At 35.9% G+C, this 19,658-nt stretch overlaps 1 protein-coding gene across 1 annotated transcript; it reads right to left on the bottom strand.

Moving 5' to 3' along the window:
• Nucleotides 1-881: 881 nt before the first annotated feature.
• Nucleotides 882-15,359, bottom strand: LOC123550468 (carbohydrate sulfotransferase 14-like). Its single transcript, XM_045338896.2, has 3 exons — nt 15,350-15,359; nt 14,454-14,728; nt 882-1,761 (listed from the first exon to the last, which is right to left on the bottom strand). Exons 1-3 carry the CDS (start codon nt 15,357-15,359, stop codon nt 973-975), a joined length of 1,074 nt encoding a protein of 357 aa, XP_045194831.2. The 3' UTR covers nt 882-972.
• Nucleotides 15,360-19,658: the final 4,299 nt, after the last annotated feature.

Raw genomic sequence — 19,658 nt, 5'->3', positions numbered from 1 at the left:
TTTATTTTTGAAATGCTTTGCCAGGGACGTATGTATGTATTTCTGCGCAGACTGATATTTGGCATCTGCATCTTGTTTCTTCCATAATAACCTCTTCTTGTAGCATTATAGATACAATGTAATCCATAGTATGTTTAGCTGTATCAGTTTCCAACCCCAAACGTACTGCCCCCATCAATGTACGCACTAGCTTCTCTTAGAGTTTACTCCCTTTACAAAGCGTCTGTTCAGTTATTGTAAATAAAATGTGAATAAATAAGTATTGCGTGTTAACTTGTGCTATTGCCCGTTTTTAGGGATTATATTAATGATTTTTGTTAGTACCAGTCGGTTTGTTTTTACCTGATTGTTCGCAGAATTCATATAATAAACCTCGAAAGCTAGTCACTAGCTTCGTACTCATCCGTACTCTGTTCGTACTCAAAATAATTCGAATGTAAAGTTGTTATTCTTAAAATAATTGTGTTCCTGTTTATCAAATATTTTAGTTATATGCAAAATTATGTGCAATGTAACGTTTGTAATAACTAAAAATAAAAATAAGATGCTCAAAAACCTTCAAATCAAGCTTTTAGTAGTGTTGTTGTTATGTGTGCCCCGGATATGGATATTTAAAACATGTTTACCGTTTCCAAGAACAACAAGAATGGTAAATAAAAAATGTACCGGAATCGTCAAGTCATCACATATGAAAACAATGCATTTAGTCGTCGTGTAATGTTTTTTTATGCAAGAATAGCGACAATACACGTTTGTTTTGTGTATTAACGCCTGCAGAAGCCCTTGGAATATGTTTGTGACCTCGACCCTCGACCTTCGGTCTCGGTCACAAACAAACCCGCGGGCTTCTTCAGACGTTAATACACAAAAAAAACGTGTATTATCCCTACAACAACATCTCAACTTCTGTTACGAAATATTTCTTCAGAATTTGAAACTTGAAAAATAAAACATTGACCACTTTTATCTTTTTCAGTTCATCAGATGTGACGGATAAGGAAATCCAAATATATAATAGTCTTTGTAATATTTCTCCCACAATTTATGTATAATGTCATTTGGAACTTTGCTAAAATACAGTTTTAACAGCTTATCACTTGATTCAGAAGTGTAACCGGTTTCATTTCTTGTTGGTATATCAACTTTTCCACTGGCACCGATGTCCTGCAACACAGCTTTAATATCGTCGTTAAAGTGGTGTTGAAGACCAATAAAGTCATACTGCATTTCACACGGCCGACACCTTTCAAAATACGGATACATATGTTTGTTTATTTTTTTCATTTGTCTGTCTAAAATAAGTTGCAAATATTTTTTAAATGAAAACGAAGGGTCTTTGATAATGTGCTTCGCATAAGCACGTGAATCTCTATATGCAGATAGTAACCTTTCTAGTGGTTCTCTTACCATCATTACACTGATACGATGTTTCTCAGACATAATTTGTTGGAAATTATTCCTGCATTTTTTACCGTATATACCCACCGTAAACGCTGCGAGACTGGTGATATCACCAGTAAAGTTGTGGTCAAGAACGTAAAGCACACGTTTTGTGTTCGTCGAAGCCACTTTACTGTTGTAGCAAATTGTTAAGTTATAACGGCGACTTCTCATAAATTCTCGATCGTATCTACATTTTACACTGGGATTAAGTCGTAAATTGTTTTCCTTCAGAAATGTTTGACATCTTTCCTTGACAAGGTTTGCGCGTTGTTTCGCTGAAAGACTGTGACCATTTTCATTAAACAACTTGTGCATTATCTGAAAAAGTGACAGAATTTTATAAACAAAGTCGGTACAACTTTTAAGTTATGAACTCTTTGAAGACTTTCTGTTAGGTTTTTAGAAAGCAATATTTATTTCATATATGAAAACTCAATCCGTTCGTCCGTAAAACATCGAGCCCTCCACATTCTTTATATTGGTTATAGGAGGTACCAACAAGGTTGTTCCTCTGTTTCCTCAGTTATCATTCCTAATAAAAGTTGCTACTGCAGACGAAAATTTTTATTTCACTATAAAATTGTAAATAATGTCAAACAGGTTAATAGCATGTTTTACCACTATTACAATAAATAGATGTCAGTTTAATATACCGGTATTTTGACAGGCCCGGTTCCAGGGCCGGTCCGAAGGGGCCCGTGCATCCCCCCCCCCCCCTCACGCCTCCCCTACCCCAGTTGGGTGAGAAGTGAGAAGCATTTAGACAAAACAATGCACCAGAGGCCACCATTTCATACCTGTATTTTAAAATTTTCCGGGGACAGAGTCCCCTGACGCCCCCCTAAAATTATAGAATGACAGGGATACCCCTCCCATACATCAATTTTTTGACCGAAAAATGACCTAGAGTCCAGAATTAAAACCTTTATTTAAAGGTCCAATACTAAGGAAAGTGAACATTTTAATTTCTTTTAAAAAGCACAGAAACTATTTCATTTTTTTGGAAAATGAAAGTTGGTATATAGAAATTCGAAATAAATCGCAGTATATGTACAATTATTTTTCTATGAAGTATGAAGAAAGTTAAAAAGACCTGGGGGGTCATTCTGTCGATTCATTGAAATTTCAACATAATACACATACATTTCTTTGAGTTCCAAAGACCTTCTGTAAATTTTGACCTGCCAATCTTCATTATTTAGTGTCTTGCAGAAGTCTATGCACTGGCTATGAAAAAAATTGCCAACTCACTTTCCCTTAGTAATGGACCTTTAAAAATTTTCTAGAGGGAGAGCCCCATGACCCCCCCCCCCCCCCCCCGCCCCCCCCCCACTAAAATGAGGGGAGTGCCCATTCAGTACTTCAAAATTTAGACCCAAAAATGCACCAGAGGGCACGATTTCATACCTGTATATAAAAACTTTCAGGGAGGAGACCCCACTCTTCCCCACAATATGGACAGAGGCTCCTCCCCGTACCTACCTCCTCTCGGCGCTATGCACCACGCCGTCGACGCTTTTTCTTCAAACTGCTCCCCCCCCCCCCCCCCCCCCCCCCCCCCCCCCCCCCCCCCCCCCCCCCCCCCCCCCCCCCCCCCCCCCCCCCCCCCCCCCCACACACACACACATACACACCCCCAGTCAAACATCCGGATCCGGGCCTTCTGTTTTGATATCATTTTATATTCAGACACGTCAGTAAAGAAAGTTAAGTAGTCTTCAGAAAATCTACCAGATATAATACTGACTGTATTATGCTACATTTTCATCGTAATCTAAACACTGCTAAATGCCAAATAAGTATCAACAATGCTATGGAGAAATGATCCGATGTAACTGCATTTGGGGGGGGGGCTCCGTGGACGAGTGGTTAAAGTCGCTGACTTCTGATCACTTGCCCTTCATCGATGTAGGTTCGAGCCTCACTCGAGGCGTTGAATTCTTCATGTGAGGAAGCCATCCAGCTGGCTTACGGAAGGTCGGTGGTTCTGCCCAGTTTCTATAGCTTTAAATGTACCCATGACGTTTGTGTCAAACATTGTACATACCAAATTCAAACTTTGATCTTCCCTAATCGGTTAAGTTTCTCCCGTATTGCAGTATCATAGCCAAGGATGATGGTATTGCACATATATCAAAACAATATCTTAGAACTTTTCATTTGGAGTCTTTGTATTCTTTCTGTTTAGTAAGAATACAGCGAAACCTGACTTAAGCAGCTAGCCAAGGGAGCAACACCGCGTGATTGCTTAAAACAGGTATCTGCTTAAGTCATATTGAAATTCGAAAAATAGTCAGTTCGTTGATTGATTGGCTATTTAAGACAAGTGGCTGCTTAATACAGATGACCGCTAACGCAGGATTTACTGTATCACAGTTTAACATACTATGTTGTTATAACATGTGAGCAAAATGTCTCTCCGAGTCTTTATTTTATCTAAAATCACACCCTCTAAGCCTTCAAATTTTAAAATTTCGTTTCTTTTCGTTTCTTTTTATTTTCGAAAAATGATGTTATACCTGTATGTATGTATGTTTGTTTGTCGTGCTACGTGCCTATCATGTGCACTGTATATCTACGTAGGATATAATAGCCTTTGACCAGAAGCCACAAATATTTGTTGTTTCTTTTCCTAAAACTTTCTTCTGTTGAGGTTCCACTGACCCACACAAGCGGAAGAGGATTCTCCTTTTCACACTCTCCATCCCATTACTTCCATGTATATGTGATAAAATAGGCCTGTTTAATGTGCGTGAAAGTAGCCAGAGCAGCCAGTGTAGCCAGAGAAATCAGAACTCTGGTTACTCTGGCTAGCCAGAGTAGCCAGAGTTCAGCCAGAGCTGCCAGAACTCTGGTTACGCTGGCTGGCCAGAGTAGCCAGAGTTCAGCCAGAGTAGCCAGAGTTCAGCACGAATAGCCAGACCTCTGGTTACTCTGGCTGGCCAGAGTAGCCAGAATTCAGCCAGAGTAGCCAGAGTTTCTAGGCTTTAAACATGTTCTGGCTACTCTGGTCAGTCAAAGTAGCAACAGTAGCCCGAGTCACCAGGATATCATTTGCTCTGGTAACTCTGTCTGTTTCTAGGATTTAAACATGTTCTGGCTATTCTGGGCAGCCAGAGAAGCCAGAGTAATCAGGTCCCGCGTTCGCAAAATATTTTCAGTCTAAGCTGAGTTTGATTTTGAAACTTAATATGTCATTTCTATCTAAATAGCATATTTAAAACTGAATTTCAAGTTAATAACTATTTTTAAGTGGCTAATTAAAGTAGCTCTGGTTACTCTGGCTGGCCAAAGTAGCCAGAGTTTCTATGATTTTAACATGTTCTGGCTACTCTGGTCAGCCAGAGTAGCCAGAGTAACCAGAGTAGCCAGAGTAACCAGGCCACGTGTTCACAAAACATTTTCCGTCTTAGCTGAGTTTGATTATGAAACTTAATATGTCATTTCTATCTAAATAACATGTTTAAAACTGAATTTCAAGTTAATTACTGTTTTCAAGTGGCTATTTAGAGTAGCCAGAGTAGCCAGAACTCTGGTTACTCTGGCTAGCCAGAGCAGCCAGAGTTCAGCCAGAGTAGCCAGGTTCAGCCAGAGTAGCATTAGTTTCTAGGATTTTAACATGTTCTGGTTACTCTGGACAGCCAGAGTAGCCAGAGTAGCCCGAGTCACCAGGATTTCCTTTGCTCTGGTTTCTCTGGCTGCCCAGAATAGCCAGAGTTTCTAGGATTTTAACATGTTATGGCTTCTCTGGTCAGCCAGAGTAGCTAGAGTAGCCAGAGTAACCAGGCCCCGTGTTCAAAACATTTTCCGTGTTAGCTGAATTTGACTTTGAAACTTAATATGTCATTTCTATCTAAATAGCATGTTTAAAACTGGATTTCAAGTTGATAACTATTTTCAAGTGGCTATTTATAGTAGCCAGAGTAGCCAAAACTGTGGTTACTCTGACTGGCCAGGGTAGGCAGAGTTCAGCCAGAGCAGCAATACTTTATTAGGATTTTAACATGTTCTGACTACTCTAATAAGCCAGAGTAGCCAAAGTAGCTGAGTCACCAGGATTTCATTTGCTCTGGTTTCTAGGATTTTAACTTGTTCTGGCTACTCTGGTCAGCCGGAGTAGTCAGAGTAACCAGGATTTCATTTGCTCTGGCTACTTAGGCTAGCTAGAACAACCAGAAAAAAATACAGTAAAGCCTGTTTCGAAATGACCCTTTTGGTACTCTCATGTTTGATTTTTTGTGTTTTATGTATCAAGTGATTTATAAAACGGACTTCAAAGAATTGTCTTATTTTTCAGACAGCAGCCAGAGTAGCCAGAGTTTCTAGGATTTTAACATGTTCTGGCTACTCTTGTCAGTCAGAGTAGCCATAATGACTAGAATTGTATTTGCTGTGGCTACTTTGGCTAGCCAGACTTTCCGAGATGGCCGGTGGTACTAGCTACTCTGGCTAACCAGAATAGGCAGAGAAAATAAGTAAAAATTGTCGCGAAATCTACATCTACATATTAAGTACTCCCGACAATCAATTACTGATTATAAATGTGAGGTCGGGGCAGTTGTGAAAAGTATGTTGCTATGTTACATGATACATGATATTTATGTGTTAAGAGAGTAATAGAGGTAATATATACAGCTATGTTAAAAATAATAATAATGATAAAAAAAAGCAGGATGATAACATTAATACATATACAGGTCTAGGACATGTGAAGCACTGAAGGTTCACACTGTCTTTGATGTTATTATGGAAGGTGTTCCAGTATGTGATCGCACGGGGGAAAAGGAGTTGATATGATATTGTGTTCTTGAAGATGGAATGATGAAATTCAAATTTGTGAAACGAGGTTACGTGATATTTTGTACAAGATTATTTAAGAGTTTCAAGCATTGAGATAGAAAAGGTACAAAGAGCTACAGCCAGATGTGTTATGAATGACTACTCATACCAAAGCAGCGTAACATCAATGCTTGAAACTCTTAAATGGCAGACACTAGAACAGAGAAGAATACATGCATCCCGAATAATGTTGTACAAATAACCATTAATCAAATTATTCAGTCTCAGTTTCAGTTTTAATATTGCATATGCCATGTTTTTGTGATTTTTCTACACATCTGCGATATGTCACATGTTTAATTGTTAAGCGCCCTTGAACGTATATTTTATATGAAATGGGCGCTCAACAAATCTGGTACAATAATAATAATAATAATAATAATAATAATCTCATATGCTAAGTTTCTTCTGCCATGGATGCAATATGGTGTTACAGTATTCTAATTGTGGGCGAACGTATGTTTTAGGCAGTTTCTTTGAGAATTATTGTTATTACATAGTACATTTCTTTTTATAAGTCTGAGAGTGTTACTAGCTTTTGAAGATGTAATTTCAATATGTTTTTCCAAGTTAAGTCATCACTAATAGTAATCCCAACATATTTAGCATTTTCTGTAGTTTTTAGTATTTGATTAAGTAATTTATATGGAAAGATGATTTTTTTGAGATTCCTATGACTTCGCATTTATCAGGATTGAATTCCATAGACCAATTACGTTCTCATTCTTCTAATTTTGTCAAATCATGTTGAAGTTTGTAAGAGTCTATTAACGAGTCAATGTTGAGGTATATGATGGTGTCATCAGCAAATAAACGTATTCTACCTTTAACAGTCAGGAAGGTCATTGATAAAACAAAGAAAGAGACAAGGACCAAACACTGAACCTTGAGGAAACCCCTGATAGAACTGGTAAGGAGTGTGAGCCTTCAACTGCTACAGATTGAGAACAGTAACTAAGGAAAGATTGAATCCAGGTTAGAGAGGTTCTGTTGACAAAAAGTTTCATGAGTTTATGATCGATTTGTCGAAATCCATTACAGTGAGATCTGTTTGTTTCCAGATTGGAGATTGTCAAAAATTTCTTGATTAAAGGATAACAGTTGAGCCTCACAACTATGTTTGGAACGGAAGCTATATTGGAAAGGTGTGAGAAGATGTTGACTATTTTGGTTCTCTCAGAGTTGATTGTTTTGTGTTTTATGTATCAAGTGATTCATAAAACGGACTTCAGCCAGAGTAGCCAGAGTTTCTAGGACTTTAACATGTTGCGAAATGACCCTTTTTGTACTCTCAGGGTTGATTTTTAGTGTTTCATGTATTAAGTGATTCATCAATCGGACTTCAAAGAATTGTCTTACTTTTCAGTTAGCAGTCCTATAACTGTTTAATCCAAACCACAGTCAATATCGTTTCATACATATACACAAGCAATACCGAGTTAATACAACATGGAATGTTGATTGTCTGTCTGATGGCATAAGGTGACCATAATCGATTTTTGAATGGTATTCTGCGTTTTGATTGGCATGTCATAGGTATCTACCTTTTTCCAAGGGTTTAGTTAAAATACAGTTATGAAGCCGCTTTAAGCGTATGTGTCAACATGTCAACAATTTTCAACTTCCACAACTTTAAAATGCCAATTTCAGGAATTAGTTGCTGTCAACAATTTATTCTCCAATTTCTTTTATATTATGTCTGCAAGTTTAATCTATTTGGTACAAATTCAAGGCAAACACTGAAGTTAAATAAATACAAAACCTGAAGCCTTCAAATGAATATTCTTTATTTTTACAGCAAAGTTATATGAAATTCACTGCAATTATTTATGATATCAATATAAACAAGAGGATCCATATGTTCCTGAATATGGTCCTGAATCGCTCACTTGGATCTTGTGGGTAATGACAGTCATAGTAAAAATTCACAATTTGTAATTGTTAACTCTAAATTCTGAGCATTCTGGAAATTTTAAACTTATATTGTATAAAATTAGAAGTATATTGATAATCCACAGAGAGGGGTAATATTGCCCTGGGAGTGTTGATTCAGTCAAGTTTGAAAGAACTCCATTATAAATTTTGCTAATTTACATGCAAAATTTTTCAGCTCTTATCCTTGTGGCTCTGAAAAAGATTTTTGCTATGTAAGTATATCATGTTTTTTCTATATAAAACTAAGTAGGAGCCATTATGACTCTGGGGTATTGATTTGAACAATTTTTGAAAAAAGTCCCACTTGCAATTGCTACATGTAAAATATCTTAACTCTTGTCATTGCATTTCTTTTGGGAAGATTTTAAAAGTTTTCCTGTAAGACTATGCAAGTTCATTAGCACAAACGGGGGCAATTTTGACATCAGAGGACATGATTTGCTCAATTTTAAGAGAGCTTCACTAGCCCATGCTACATACAAAATATCTATACTCTGGGCCTAAAGGAAAATAAGAATATTTTTATAGGTTTTAATATATTACTCTATGGGAAACTTATAAGCCCTAAGGCAAATCCAGTATGACCCCGGAGGCCATGATTTGAACAATTTTGAAAGAGATATACTTGCCAATGCTTCTTGAAAAATATCTAAGCTCTGGGTCTTGTGATACTTGAGAAGATTTTTAAAGGTTTTTATATAAAATGGAATAAGTACTGAGTTCAGTCAAAGAGTCTGACTCAATCTGATAGACAAGACATAAATTGATCACAAAATCTCACCTTGTCACACAGTGACATCTGAGTTAAAAAAATCAAGTATAGTGTATGAGGGTCATTCAATATATAATGGGAACTATCAAATATCATTTAATTTGACTTAATCTTACCTATCAGTTTTGTTCAGTAATGTAAATGGACTTTTCACCATTTTCACAAACACTGTTATGAGGAAATATCTTTACTGTTTATATGCCAACGCTATTTTCAAAGCATACTGGACATGGACACAAATTAAGGAAATTGTGCCCCATTAATCGTCGTGCCGTGCCGGGCTTAGCCTTTATTCTTGCATAAAAACTACTTTTTTCACTGGATCCGCCCATGTATTAACGGGAGAAAAATCGTGTGCAAACAAGGCAATTCACGTGCTGTTAATACCCGATTTTTATTTTTGAAATGCTTTGCCAGGGATATATGTATGTATTTTTACGCACACTAATATTTGGCATCTGCGTCTTGTTTCTTCCTTAACAACCTCATCTTGTAGCATTATAAATACAATGTAATCCATAGTATGTTTAGCTGTATCTGTTTCCAACCCCAAACGTACTGCCCCCATCAATGTACGCCCTAGCTTCTCTTAGAGTTCACTCCCTTTACAAAGCGTCTGTTCAGTTATTGTAAATAACTGTGAATAAATAAGTATCGCGTGTAACTTGTGCTATTGTTCGTTTTTAGGTATTATATTTATGATTTTGGTAAGTATTAGTCGGTATGTTTTTATCTAATTTCTCGAAGAATTTATATAAACAGCTTGGAAACTTGACCTATGTTCGTACTTATCCGTACTCCAACTGCGTGTCCGTACTCAATATAACTCGAATGCAAAGTTATTGTTCTTGAAATTGTGATCGAGTTTACCAAATTGTGAAATGATATGAACAATTATTGATAATTTTATGTTTGTAATAATGAGAGATAAAAAATCGCTTAAAAACCTTCAGGAGGTGCTTTTGATAGCGTTGTTAATTTCCGGGCCCTGGATACGGATATTTAAAACATGTTTACCGTTTCCAAGAACAACTGGAATGGTAAATAAAAAATGTACCGGAATCGTCAAGTCATCACGTATGAAAACAATACATAAATCGCCGTGAAATATATATTTATGCAAGAATAGCGACAATACACGTTTGTTTTGTGTATTAACATCTGCAGAAGCCCTTGGGATATGTTTGTGACCTCGACCTTCGGTCTCGGTCACAAACAATCCCGCGGGCTTCTGCAGACGTTAATACACAAAAAAACGTGTATTATCCCTATATTCGCCGTGAGGTAATTTTGACCCCAACATGGCAGGAACATATATGTCCGTCTCCGTCAGGGCTCAAACTCGCGACGGCCGGATTAGATGACAGACTCTCTAGCCACTGAACTATGGAGGCGGAATAATTAAAACAAGGTTTCTCAAAAAGGTGCAACATCATACAAAATGGTATTTGCAATATGTCAATTAGTAACTTGGTTTTAGCCATGGGCAACCGAAATCGAGCGTATGGATGATTGACTTCATGTTTTCATCAAAATAATATCTGTCAAGAGCCCTTCCACATATAAGACATGAATCATTTGCATTTCATGTGAAATACCAACTAAATTTAAATAAGGGTAAGACATAAATCAATAACTTAAAAATTTCAAAATTATTATTTCACAGATAAGACTTCCTGTAACAAAAACATACTATTTTGTTTTATTTTCAACATATATATAAAATGAATAATTAAGATAATTTGTTTTTCATTAAGACAAAACTAAATAAGTTTTTAAAGTCACAATACACATGAGAACAGTGTTATCAAAATATCAATAAAAGTAAAACGGTAACTTATTTTTGCTGACAGGAATCTAGAAACATTTTCTGAAAACCAAAATGAGATAAAACTTAGAATACATGGTTCATATTAAAATACATACCTTAAAATAAAGTTTTATATTGTGTTTTTCTAACTTTATTATGCCTTAAACATGTAAGCTTTCTTATCAAACCTGAATCTGGACCAGTCTTATCAATTTTGAAGCAATGGCAGGCTTTTTCCAATCAGTCATTTGACCCCATTTGCTTATTATAAACCAGACAGGACCAGTATTCGTAAATGACCTAAATATCATCCAATAACAACTACTGCTCAGGTAAATTTATAGCCACTCAAGTCCTGAAAGCCATTCTTCAAGGTATCGTTTTACAACATGACCTAATAATATGACTATTATTCGACTTGTCCTAGATATCATCTTAATGTGACAACGTTTATATTAGACTGAAGCCAGCTGCTAGAGTGATGAGGAACACGAATTTAATGTATATTTGACTATGTGAACATACTTAATATCAGATGCATGTACTGTGAAGTCCAAATTGAATATGACATAGATATTTTTACCAATATAGCATGTTAATACAGTTTCTTAACATTTTGTTGAAGATTTACTAGGTATGCAAATGTTTCAAGAGGTTATACAAATATATCAAGAAAATAATATACCCAAGTGGCAATTGCAAGCAAATAATAACAAAACATGGCAACGGTATAATAATAACATATGAATATCTTTCGAAAGTTATAAAATATCAAGCTATACATGCATATTACAAACAGCATTATATTAAAGCAACTGAATGTACTACAAGTTTTATACATGCTTTCTATTTAGAGGACTCATTTATACATGTATGGTAAGTCAATTCCTGAAAGCAAATAGTTAACCTTACACCGTTGTTCATGTATTGAGTGGTACAAAAACAATTTTATCAAAAAATGAAAATTTACATATCTAGTCACATCCCATTTGATTAGAATTTCATCATAAATAAATGAAATAATGTAATGATACAAACATACCAGGGTCGTCAAAGCAACATGTGGCTGACCGATGCACATTTAGTAATGATACAAACATATATTTACCAGGGTCGTCAAAGCAACATGTGGCTGACCGATGCACATTTAGTAATGATACAAATATATGTTTACCAGGGTCGTCAAAGCAACATGTGGCTGACCGGTGCACATTTAGTAATGATACAAATATATATTTACCAGGGTCGTCAAAGCAACATGTGGCTGACCGGTGCACATTTAGTAATGATACAAACATATATTTACCAGGGTCGTCAAAGCAACATGTGGCTGACCGGTGCACATTTAGTAACTTTATAATAATAATGCAAATACATTGTTTCAATTTAGCGCTTGATTATTACAATTATCTGTCAAGTATTTCAAAAATAACATGACACACACTTTGAACTGACCAAAATTTACATTTAGGACATTTTAAATAGATTATTTTTTGTTATTTAACAATTTTCTATTATTTAAATAATGTAGTCCAGTTTATATTTTCAGCTTGATCCAATATTTTACAAGTCCTAACCCACTTTTGATATAAGTTTGTTTTTGCATCAATAAATAGTACCATTTTCTTCCACATGTATAACATTTCGCTGAAATAGCAAACACTTGTTCTGGACAATTTGGAACAAAGAAATCGTCAATTAAACTGCTTTGTGATTAGTATAAGTTATTACCTGTCTTTTCCTCTGTTCAGCACACATGAAGCGAACATTGAATGATTCTTAAAGTTACATCAAATATTAGAAGATGAACACTTTACAGTAGAATGTTTTTTGTATATAGTTATGCATACCATAGCCTTGCAATCAAATAAAAATAGTGAAAGTGGACGTATCTTAAAAAGATTCTCATTCTTGGTTTCTTTTTTTTTGTAAAATGGTTCATTATCTTTCATGTTTAAATACAAAAACGTTTGTATGCCAGGAAAGGAAAACGACACCGTTTGTCTACGAATTTCTGGGGCAAACCTCCTACAATGTAACATTTAAGTGAACCAAGAAATGGCATAGTATTAAAGATACTATCTTATTAATCATAAATATAACATGTACCGTGCTTACAAAAAAGTTTTATGAACACGGGACCTAGTTACTCTTTCTGGCTGACCAGAGTAGCCAGAACATGTTAAAATCATAGAAACTCTGTCTACTCTCGCCAGCCAGATAACCAGAGCTACTTTAAATAGCCACTTGAAAATAATTATTAACCTGAAATTTAGTTTTAAACATGCTATTTAGATAGAAATAACATATTAAGTTTCAAAATCAAACTCTGCTAAGACGGAAAATGGACCTGGTTACTCTGGCTACTCTGGCTGACCAGAGTAGCCAGAACATGTTAAAATCCTAGAAACTCTTGCTACTATGGCTGAACTCTGGCTGCTCTGGCTGAACTCTGGCTACTCTGGCTACTCTAAATAGCCATTTGAAAATAGTTATTAACTTGAAATTCAGTTAAACATGCTATTTATATAGAAACGACATATTAAGTTTCATAATCAAATTCAGCTAAGAGCTGGCTACCCTGAGTGACCAGAATAGTCAGAACATGTTAAAACCTAGAAACTCTGGCTACATTGGCCAGCCAAAGTAACCAGAGCAAATGAAATCCTGGTGACTCGGGCTACTCTGGATACTCTGACTGACCAGAGTAGCCAGAACATTTTAAAATCCTAGAGTTATGACTTCTCTGGATACTCTGGCTGAACTCTGGCTAAACTCTGGCTACTCTTGCTAGCCAGAGTAACCAGAGTTCTGACTTCTCTGGCTCTGGCTACTCTGGCTAAACTTTGGCTGAACTCTGGCTACTTTGGCTACTCTGGCTACTCAGGCTAATTTCACGCACATGCCTGTTTACCAAATGGTCAGTCATGTTTTCCTGAGACCCACATCGAAAGACAAATATATTACAAACAAACCAGACCGCTGAGTGAAAGGTACATTTTTGTATTTTCGTTATACAAAACAACGCACCAGAATGTGTTCTTTCATGTCACATACTGTTTTTTCTCGGGGAACACCCCACAACCTCAAACCTGCTGGAAAGGCCGGTGCACATCCTCCCATTCTTATCCACCTCGGCGCTATGCATTTACCATTCATTTGCCCAAGAACTACAAACAAACGCGCATACTCATTTGCTTCGGTAAAATTTAGTCGCTCGCAACGACCATGAAGACGATTGTCTTAAAATTTTAGAGACACCTCATCAAGGACTGAGTTAAAAAATGCTGAAAGAGTTCAGTGAAATGTAATACAATGGCCGTCTAGGCCAGTTGCTTATATACTGACCGGGGGGAGGGAGTGGCTCCATGGCCGAGTGGTTAAGGCCGCTGACTTCAAATCACTTGCCTTTCACCAGCCGCACTCGGGGCGTTTAATTCTTCATTTGAGGAAGTCATCCAGCTGGCTTACGGAAGGCTGGCGGTTCTACCCAGATGCCCACTCTTGTTGAAATAATGCACAAAGGGGCACTGGGGTGTTTCTCCACGGCCAAAGCTAGAAAATCATTATATAACCTATAATTCTGTCGGTGTGAGGTTAAGACCAACAAAACAAAAATAAAATGCATTTATTTAATGAGACACATGTACTTACATATTTAGTTTTGATATTATCACTTCCGTAGTCCTTCCCGTAATATTTAGTTTCTTTTGGTCTCCTAACTCCATCACTTCGATCACTTGTTTTGTTAATGTATTTTGTTTCGAGATGTTTCATGGTCATTTCCTCTGTTTGGTATCTGGCTCCTTTACATTTCGCTTTCGAGATTTTCTCTTGAATATTGGAAGTTGCATTTGATATTTTTGGTTGACCGAGTTCTGTTCGGTTTTCTCTCACTGCTTTAGGTATCTCAATATGCTTTGCCAGCACTTTGCAAAAAAAAAAAAAAAAAAAAAAAAAAAAAAAGAACGATGAAAGAAAGTAAACAGCTGGATTAAATAAAAATGGTTAGCAAAGTGTCGTTATATGTAACCTATAAATATTCATTCGTACCTATTTCTTTAAACATATTGATTCATTTCAATGACTTAATTACTTATCACATCACTCAAAATTTCTATTCTTGCAATGTGATTTTTCTTGTGGATAATAATCCTTTTTACTCCGGAAATACAATTATATGTGAAATCTAAAAACACCTTATTTACTTATTATCAATAGATTGTGAAAATGTAATCAATTAATTTGGTGTGAGTAGTTGAACATAAATGCATAATGCAAATATCATACGACCATATTCATTCTAGATTTAAAAAACTTACACATACATATTTTAATTACCTGTTCAGAAAATTATGATAGTTCGGCGTTAATCTGTAAATTATTAAATATCTTTTTAAATGAAATTGAAGAAAAAAATGACTGAATAAACAACACGCTTGCAAGCTTAATAAGAAATTCAAATTACATTATTTTTTGCGTTCAGAATCAAAGAAGCACAGTCCAAGTCACATGAAGACTATTCCAGTTTTTGATGGGACGAAGGATACCCTTGGACATTATTTCAAACCAGGGCGGACACCTGGATAGAACCAATGGCCTTCCGTAAGCCTCACATGATGAATTGTACACCCCATGAGTGGTTTCGAAATCGAATTTGTGAGGCGAAAGTGATTCGAAATCAGCAACATTAACCATGCGGCCTCGGAGCCCCCTTTCAAATTACAAGTTAATTTTTGACTCATTACGTATGCAGGTCGCATTTTTGCGTTTGTTTCAACTCTTATCGAATACCGCATGTCGTATTTATGCGTCAAAAGATAATATTCCTGTATGCCGATGGTCGTAGAAATGCGCTTTCCGCCTGATAGTATTGTATTGTATGCCGCGTTACTTGATTTTACGTTTGTAACAGTACTAACGATTGGACTGCTGTCAAAGTTTCCTAGTTCTTTCTAGCAATATATTCTACACAAAAGACCAAATAAACCTGAATGTAATCGAAAAAAAAAATATTTAAGAAAGTTATTGTTAGATATTGCATGTTCATCTTCACTTTCTATTATATAATACAGTGTCTTTCTATTTGATTCAGTAGTTTTAGCTCGTCTGAGTTATTGTCATTACTTGATCGTCGTCGGCGTCTGCGTCGGTGTTGACGTCGGCGTCTGCGTCGGCGTTGCCTTGTTAGGTTTTATGTTTAGGCCAGCTTTTCTCCTAAACTCTCAAAGCTATTGCTTTAAAACTTGCAACACTTGTTCACCATCAATAACTCACTTGTACAGCAGTAAACATAACTCCATCCTGCATTTTGCAAGAGTTCTGGCCCCGTTTGGACTTAGAAAATCAGATTTTTTGGTTAAGTTTCATGTTTAGGTCAACTTTTCTCCTAAATTATCAAAAGCTATTGCTTTAAAACTGGCAACACTTGTTCACTATCAAAAGCTGACTGTGTACAGGAAGAAACATAACTCCATCCTGCTTTTAGCAAGAATTATGGCCCCTTTAGGACTAAGATAATCAGATTTCTTGGTTAAATTTTTTGTTAAGGTCAGCTTTTCTCCTAAACTATCAAAGTTATTGCTTTAAAACTTGCAAACTGGTTCACCATCAAAAGCTGACTCTGTAAATCAAGAAACATAACCCCATCCTGCTTTTTGCAAGCATTATAGCCCCTTCCAGATGTCTTGGGTAAGTTTTGCGTTTAGGTCAAAATTTCTACTTAACGGTCAAAGCTTTTGCTTTAAAACTTTGAGCAGTTATTCGCCATTAAAAGCAGACTCTGCACAGCTAGTACCGTAACTCTACATTGCTTTTTATTTTGCAAGAATTATGGCCCCAATAATGGGTATGACAATATTTCTATTATACAGAGAAAAAAATCAGATGAACGTCTGCACTCACAAGGCGGTGCTCTTGTTATTTCTGTTACATAAATTAAAATTCTGTTCTTGCATAATGCCATTTGTTTTAAATTTCAGCAATACATGTAGATGATTTTGAATAAATATAAAACTTTCAAATAGTGGCTGTTTTTCTTTGTCCAATTCTTCTTGAATACTGCAGTTTTCCATATTTGTGTAAATTCAGTCGGCCTGTAAAGTGATTTACAAATCAATATAAAAGTAGTTTACATCATCGAATATATCATGACTTTCTCTATCAGTTTTGAAACTTTCAGTCTTATTGATCATAAGGTTATGTTAGTTACAGTGAACAGATGTATGTCACTAATATTGATCAAAGGATCCAAACATCTTATCTGTTATTGATTATCAGTGAAACCCACAGGCATTAAGTAACAGAGCAGGTACATGAATTAGTGGCTTCGGAATTAATTAGTTAAAACGACATTTGAGCCGTGCCATGAGAAAACCAACATAGTAGCTTTGCGACCAGCATGGATCCAGACCAGCCTGCATATCCGCGCAGGCTGGTCTGGATCCATGCTGGTCGCAAAGTCACTATGTTGGTTTTCTCATGGCACGGCTCATTTATAGAATATCCTTTCCTCAGAACTCAGATTTATCTTTGTTTTGTAAAAAAACTAGTTAAATCTCAAAAGCCACATTCCGTTTGTCTAAGTTATGACCACCTTAGCTGCAAACGAAACAATAAATGCATTATTGATACCTGAAAAGTACTTGTTGAACAATTTCCTGCCATCATATAAACAGGAATCATGTATTACACTGATATAAATAAGTATTTCTAAAATTATTTTACATATATATAAAAGAAATGTATCATAATAAAAGTATATAAACTAATGTTTGGTTATTTTGAGGAATCAAAGTTCATTGTCCTGGTTTTTGCTACCTTTTGAAATTTATTATATCTCTATCCTTGTTGATAAACTAATATGAAATAAGGCACTGCCTCAATCGGAAATTGATCCAGCTCCAACTCATCCCATTTGAACATTTGAAACCATTTGAGATCCCCGATGTTGTTATAACTTCTGGCCCAACCCTTTTGTACATTTACATTGATGTATTTATGTATGCTTGTTGCATGTGTGTGTATATAGAATATGTATAGACAAAAGGTAGACAAAAATAAAAAGATATGATTAAACTGATTAAGGCATACAGACACTAAAAAAAGTGGAAAAATGGCGCGAAAAAAATTTGTAGTCGCATAATGGTGGATACAAATACTCCTCAGTTGTTGTTTTTATCTCTTTTCTTGTGCTCTGTAGAACTATTTTCCTTATTTTCTTTGCAGTTTTTTGCTAAATCACATGACAGATCTATGCTTGACCTGTAGGTAGCATTTTCATAATGAAATAACAACATGACATAATTTTTCATAGAAAATTAGATCATACACCACCACTACAATTTGGGGTCACATTTTCAGCTGATTTTGCAGTTTGTATATTTGACTGAAAATATTTTTCTTGTATCAAGCATGCCCTCCCCCACGTTTTTTATATTTTTATTCAGCACTGACAATATTCTTCAAGAAAATGTAAGTTTAAAATTTTAAAATCCTGATGTGTGCTGCAGCCATCGGAAAAATGTCAATTTTATATAGAATAAAGAACAGCTATTTAGTGTGTTGTAACCTTAAGGTTTAGCAGTATATCACAAAACAACAGATTTTTTTTAGTAAATAAACAGCATCTTGACACACAACTTATCTGTCCAATACATGCTTTACTATTCTGCCCACAGAGTTGGATACTAAAATTATTCAAAATGAGTTGTCCCCCTGTCAATAAGAATGTCATTTGTAAAGAAATAAATGTAAACAATTGTCAAAAACGATGTTTTACCTACTTATGTAAAGTTTAAACACTCGCACGATATTGCAAATGCATCAAAACGAAGACATGTAACAGCTTTTCAAAAATGGTGAGTTTTTAAATCGCTGAACTGTCTAGAAGTGTGACCCCTTCATGCAGTCCCTCTCCGGAATTCAATACATGTAAGTGTAAATTGACAATGGTTTTGTAAAATAATGTAGATGTTTTATATGCTGTTAAATTTTCATGTAAAACAATGCTTTCTTTCTATGATATGATGACGTTTGAACTTTTTTCTCCGAAACATGGATCTATACCTTAAACAAAACATTTAAAAAGAACTGTGTAATGTCGGCACGAACAGAAGGGCACATTTTTCAAGTCGATAGTAAATATCTCATTCGGTATATTGCATATTACCGTAGAGGGACAAATTTAATAAGCTGAATAAGCGTGTTGTACTCCAGTTGTGCCTTGAAGTCTTGGGTATACGACAAGGCGTATGTCTTAAAACTGAGGCTAAGTGGATGGTAGTTTGGCTCAACAAGATATTCTATTTCACAACTCTTAATTTTTATGGTATTAAGTACGAAAAGTTATTTGCCTTTCAAATAACTACTTTTTGTTGCTGTATCAGTGACTGCTTTGGTCGTTTTGTAAATGAGGCTGTCGTCAGCATAGAGCCTCACTATCAGAATCTCGGATCGTTAATTAACGTTAAAAGGAAAAGCGAGGTCATGATGACTGTCCTGTCCGGGACCACAACATTGAGATCGGCCTCAAATGATCTAAATCCTCCATCAATACTTGTTGTTTCCTGTCGCATGACAATATTTTTTCCATCTCAAGATAGAATCTTTCATTCACTAGATATTTTCAAAGTCTAAGAAAACGACATCTGCTACTGGCCATCGGACAGTCCTGTTGTCAACTTTTAGACTGTGAGTATGTAGTATTCGTTCTTCACAAAAGTCAGTACGTTTTGTTTCTCATGATATTAAAGTTTTAAAATGCATGATCTATTCTGTCACTCTTCTTGAATACTGGAACAACTTTGACCAGATATCAATCCTTCGGGAGTTAATCTTAATTTAAGGATGTCTGATTTA

This window comes from Mercenaria mercenaria, chromosome 6, assembly GCF_021730395.1.
Source record: "Mercenaria mercenaria strain notata chromosome 6, MADL_Memer_1, whole genome shotgun sequence".
Classification (NCBI taxonomy): Eukaryota; Metazoa; Mollusca; class Bivalvia; order Venerida; family Veneridae; genus Mercenaria; species Mercenaria mercenaria.
Note: the sequence above shows the minus strand (reverse complement) of the source record. Positions and strands in the feature narration are given on the sequence as shown.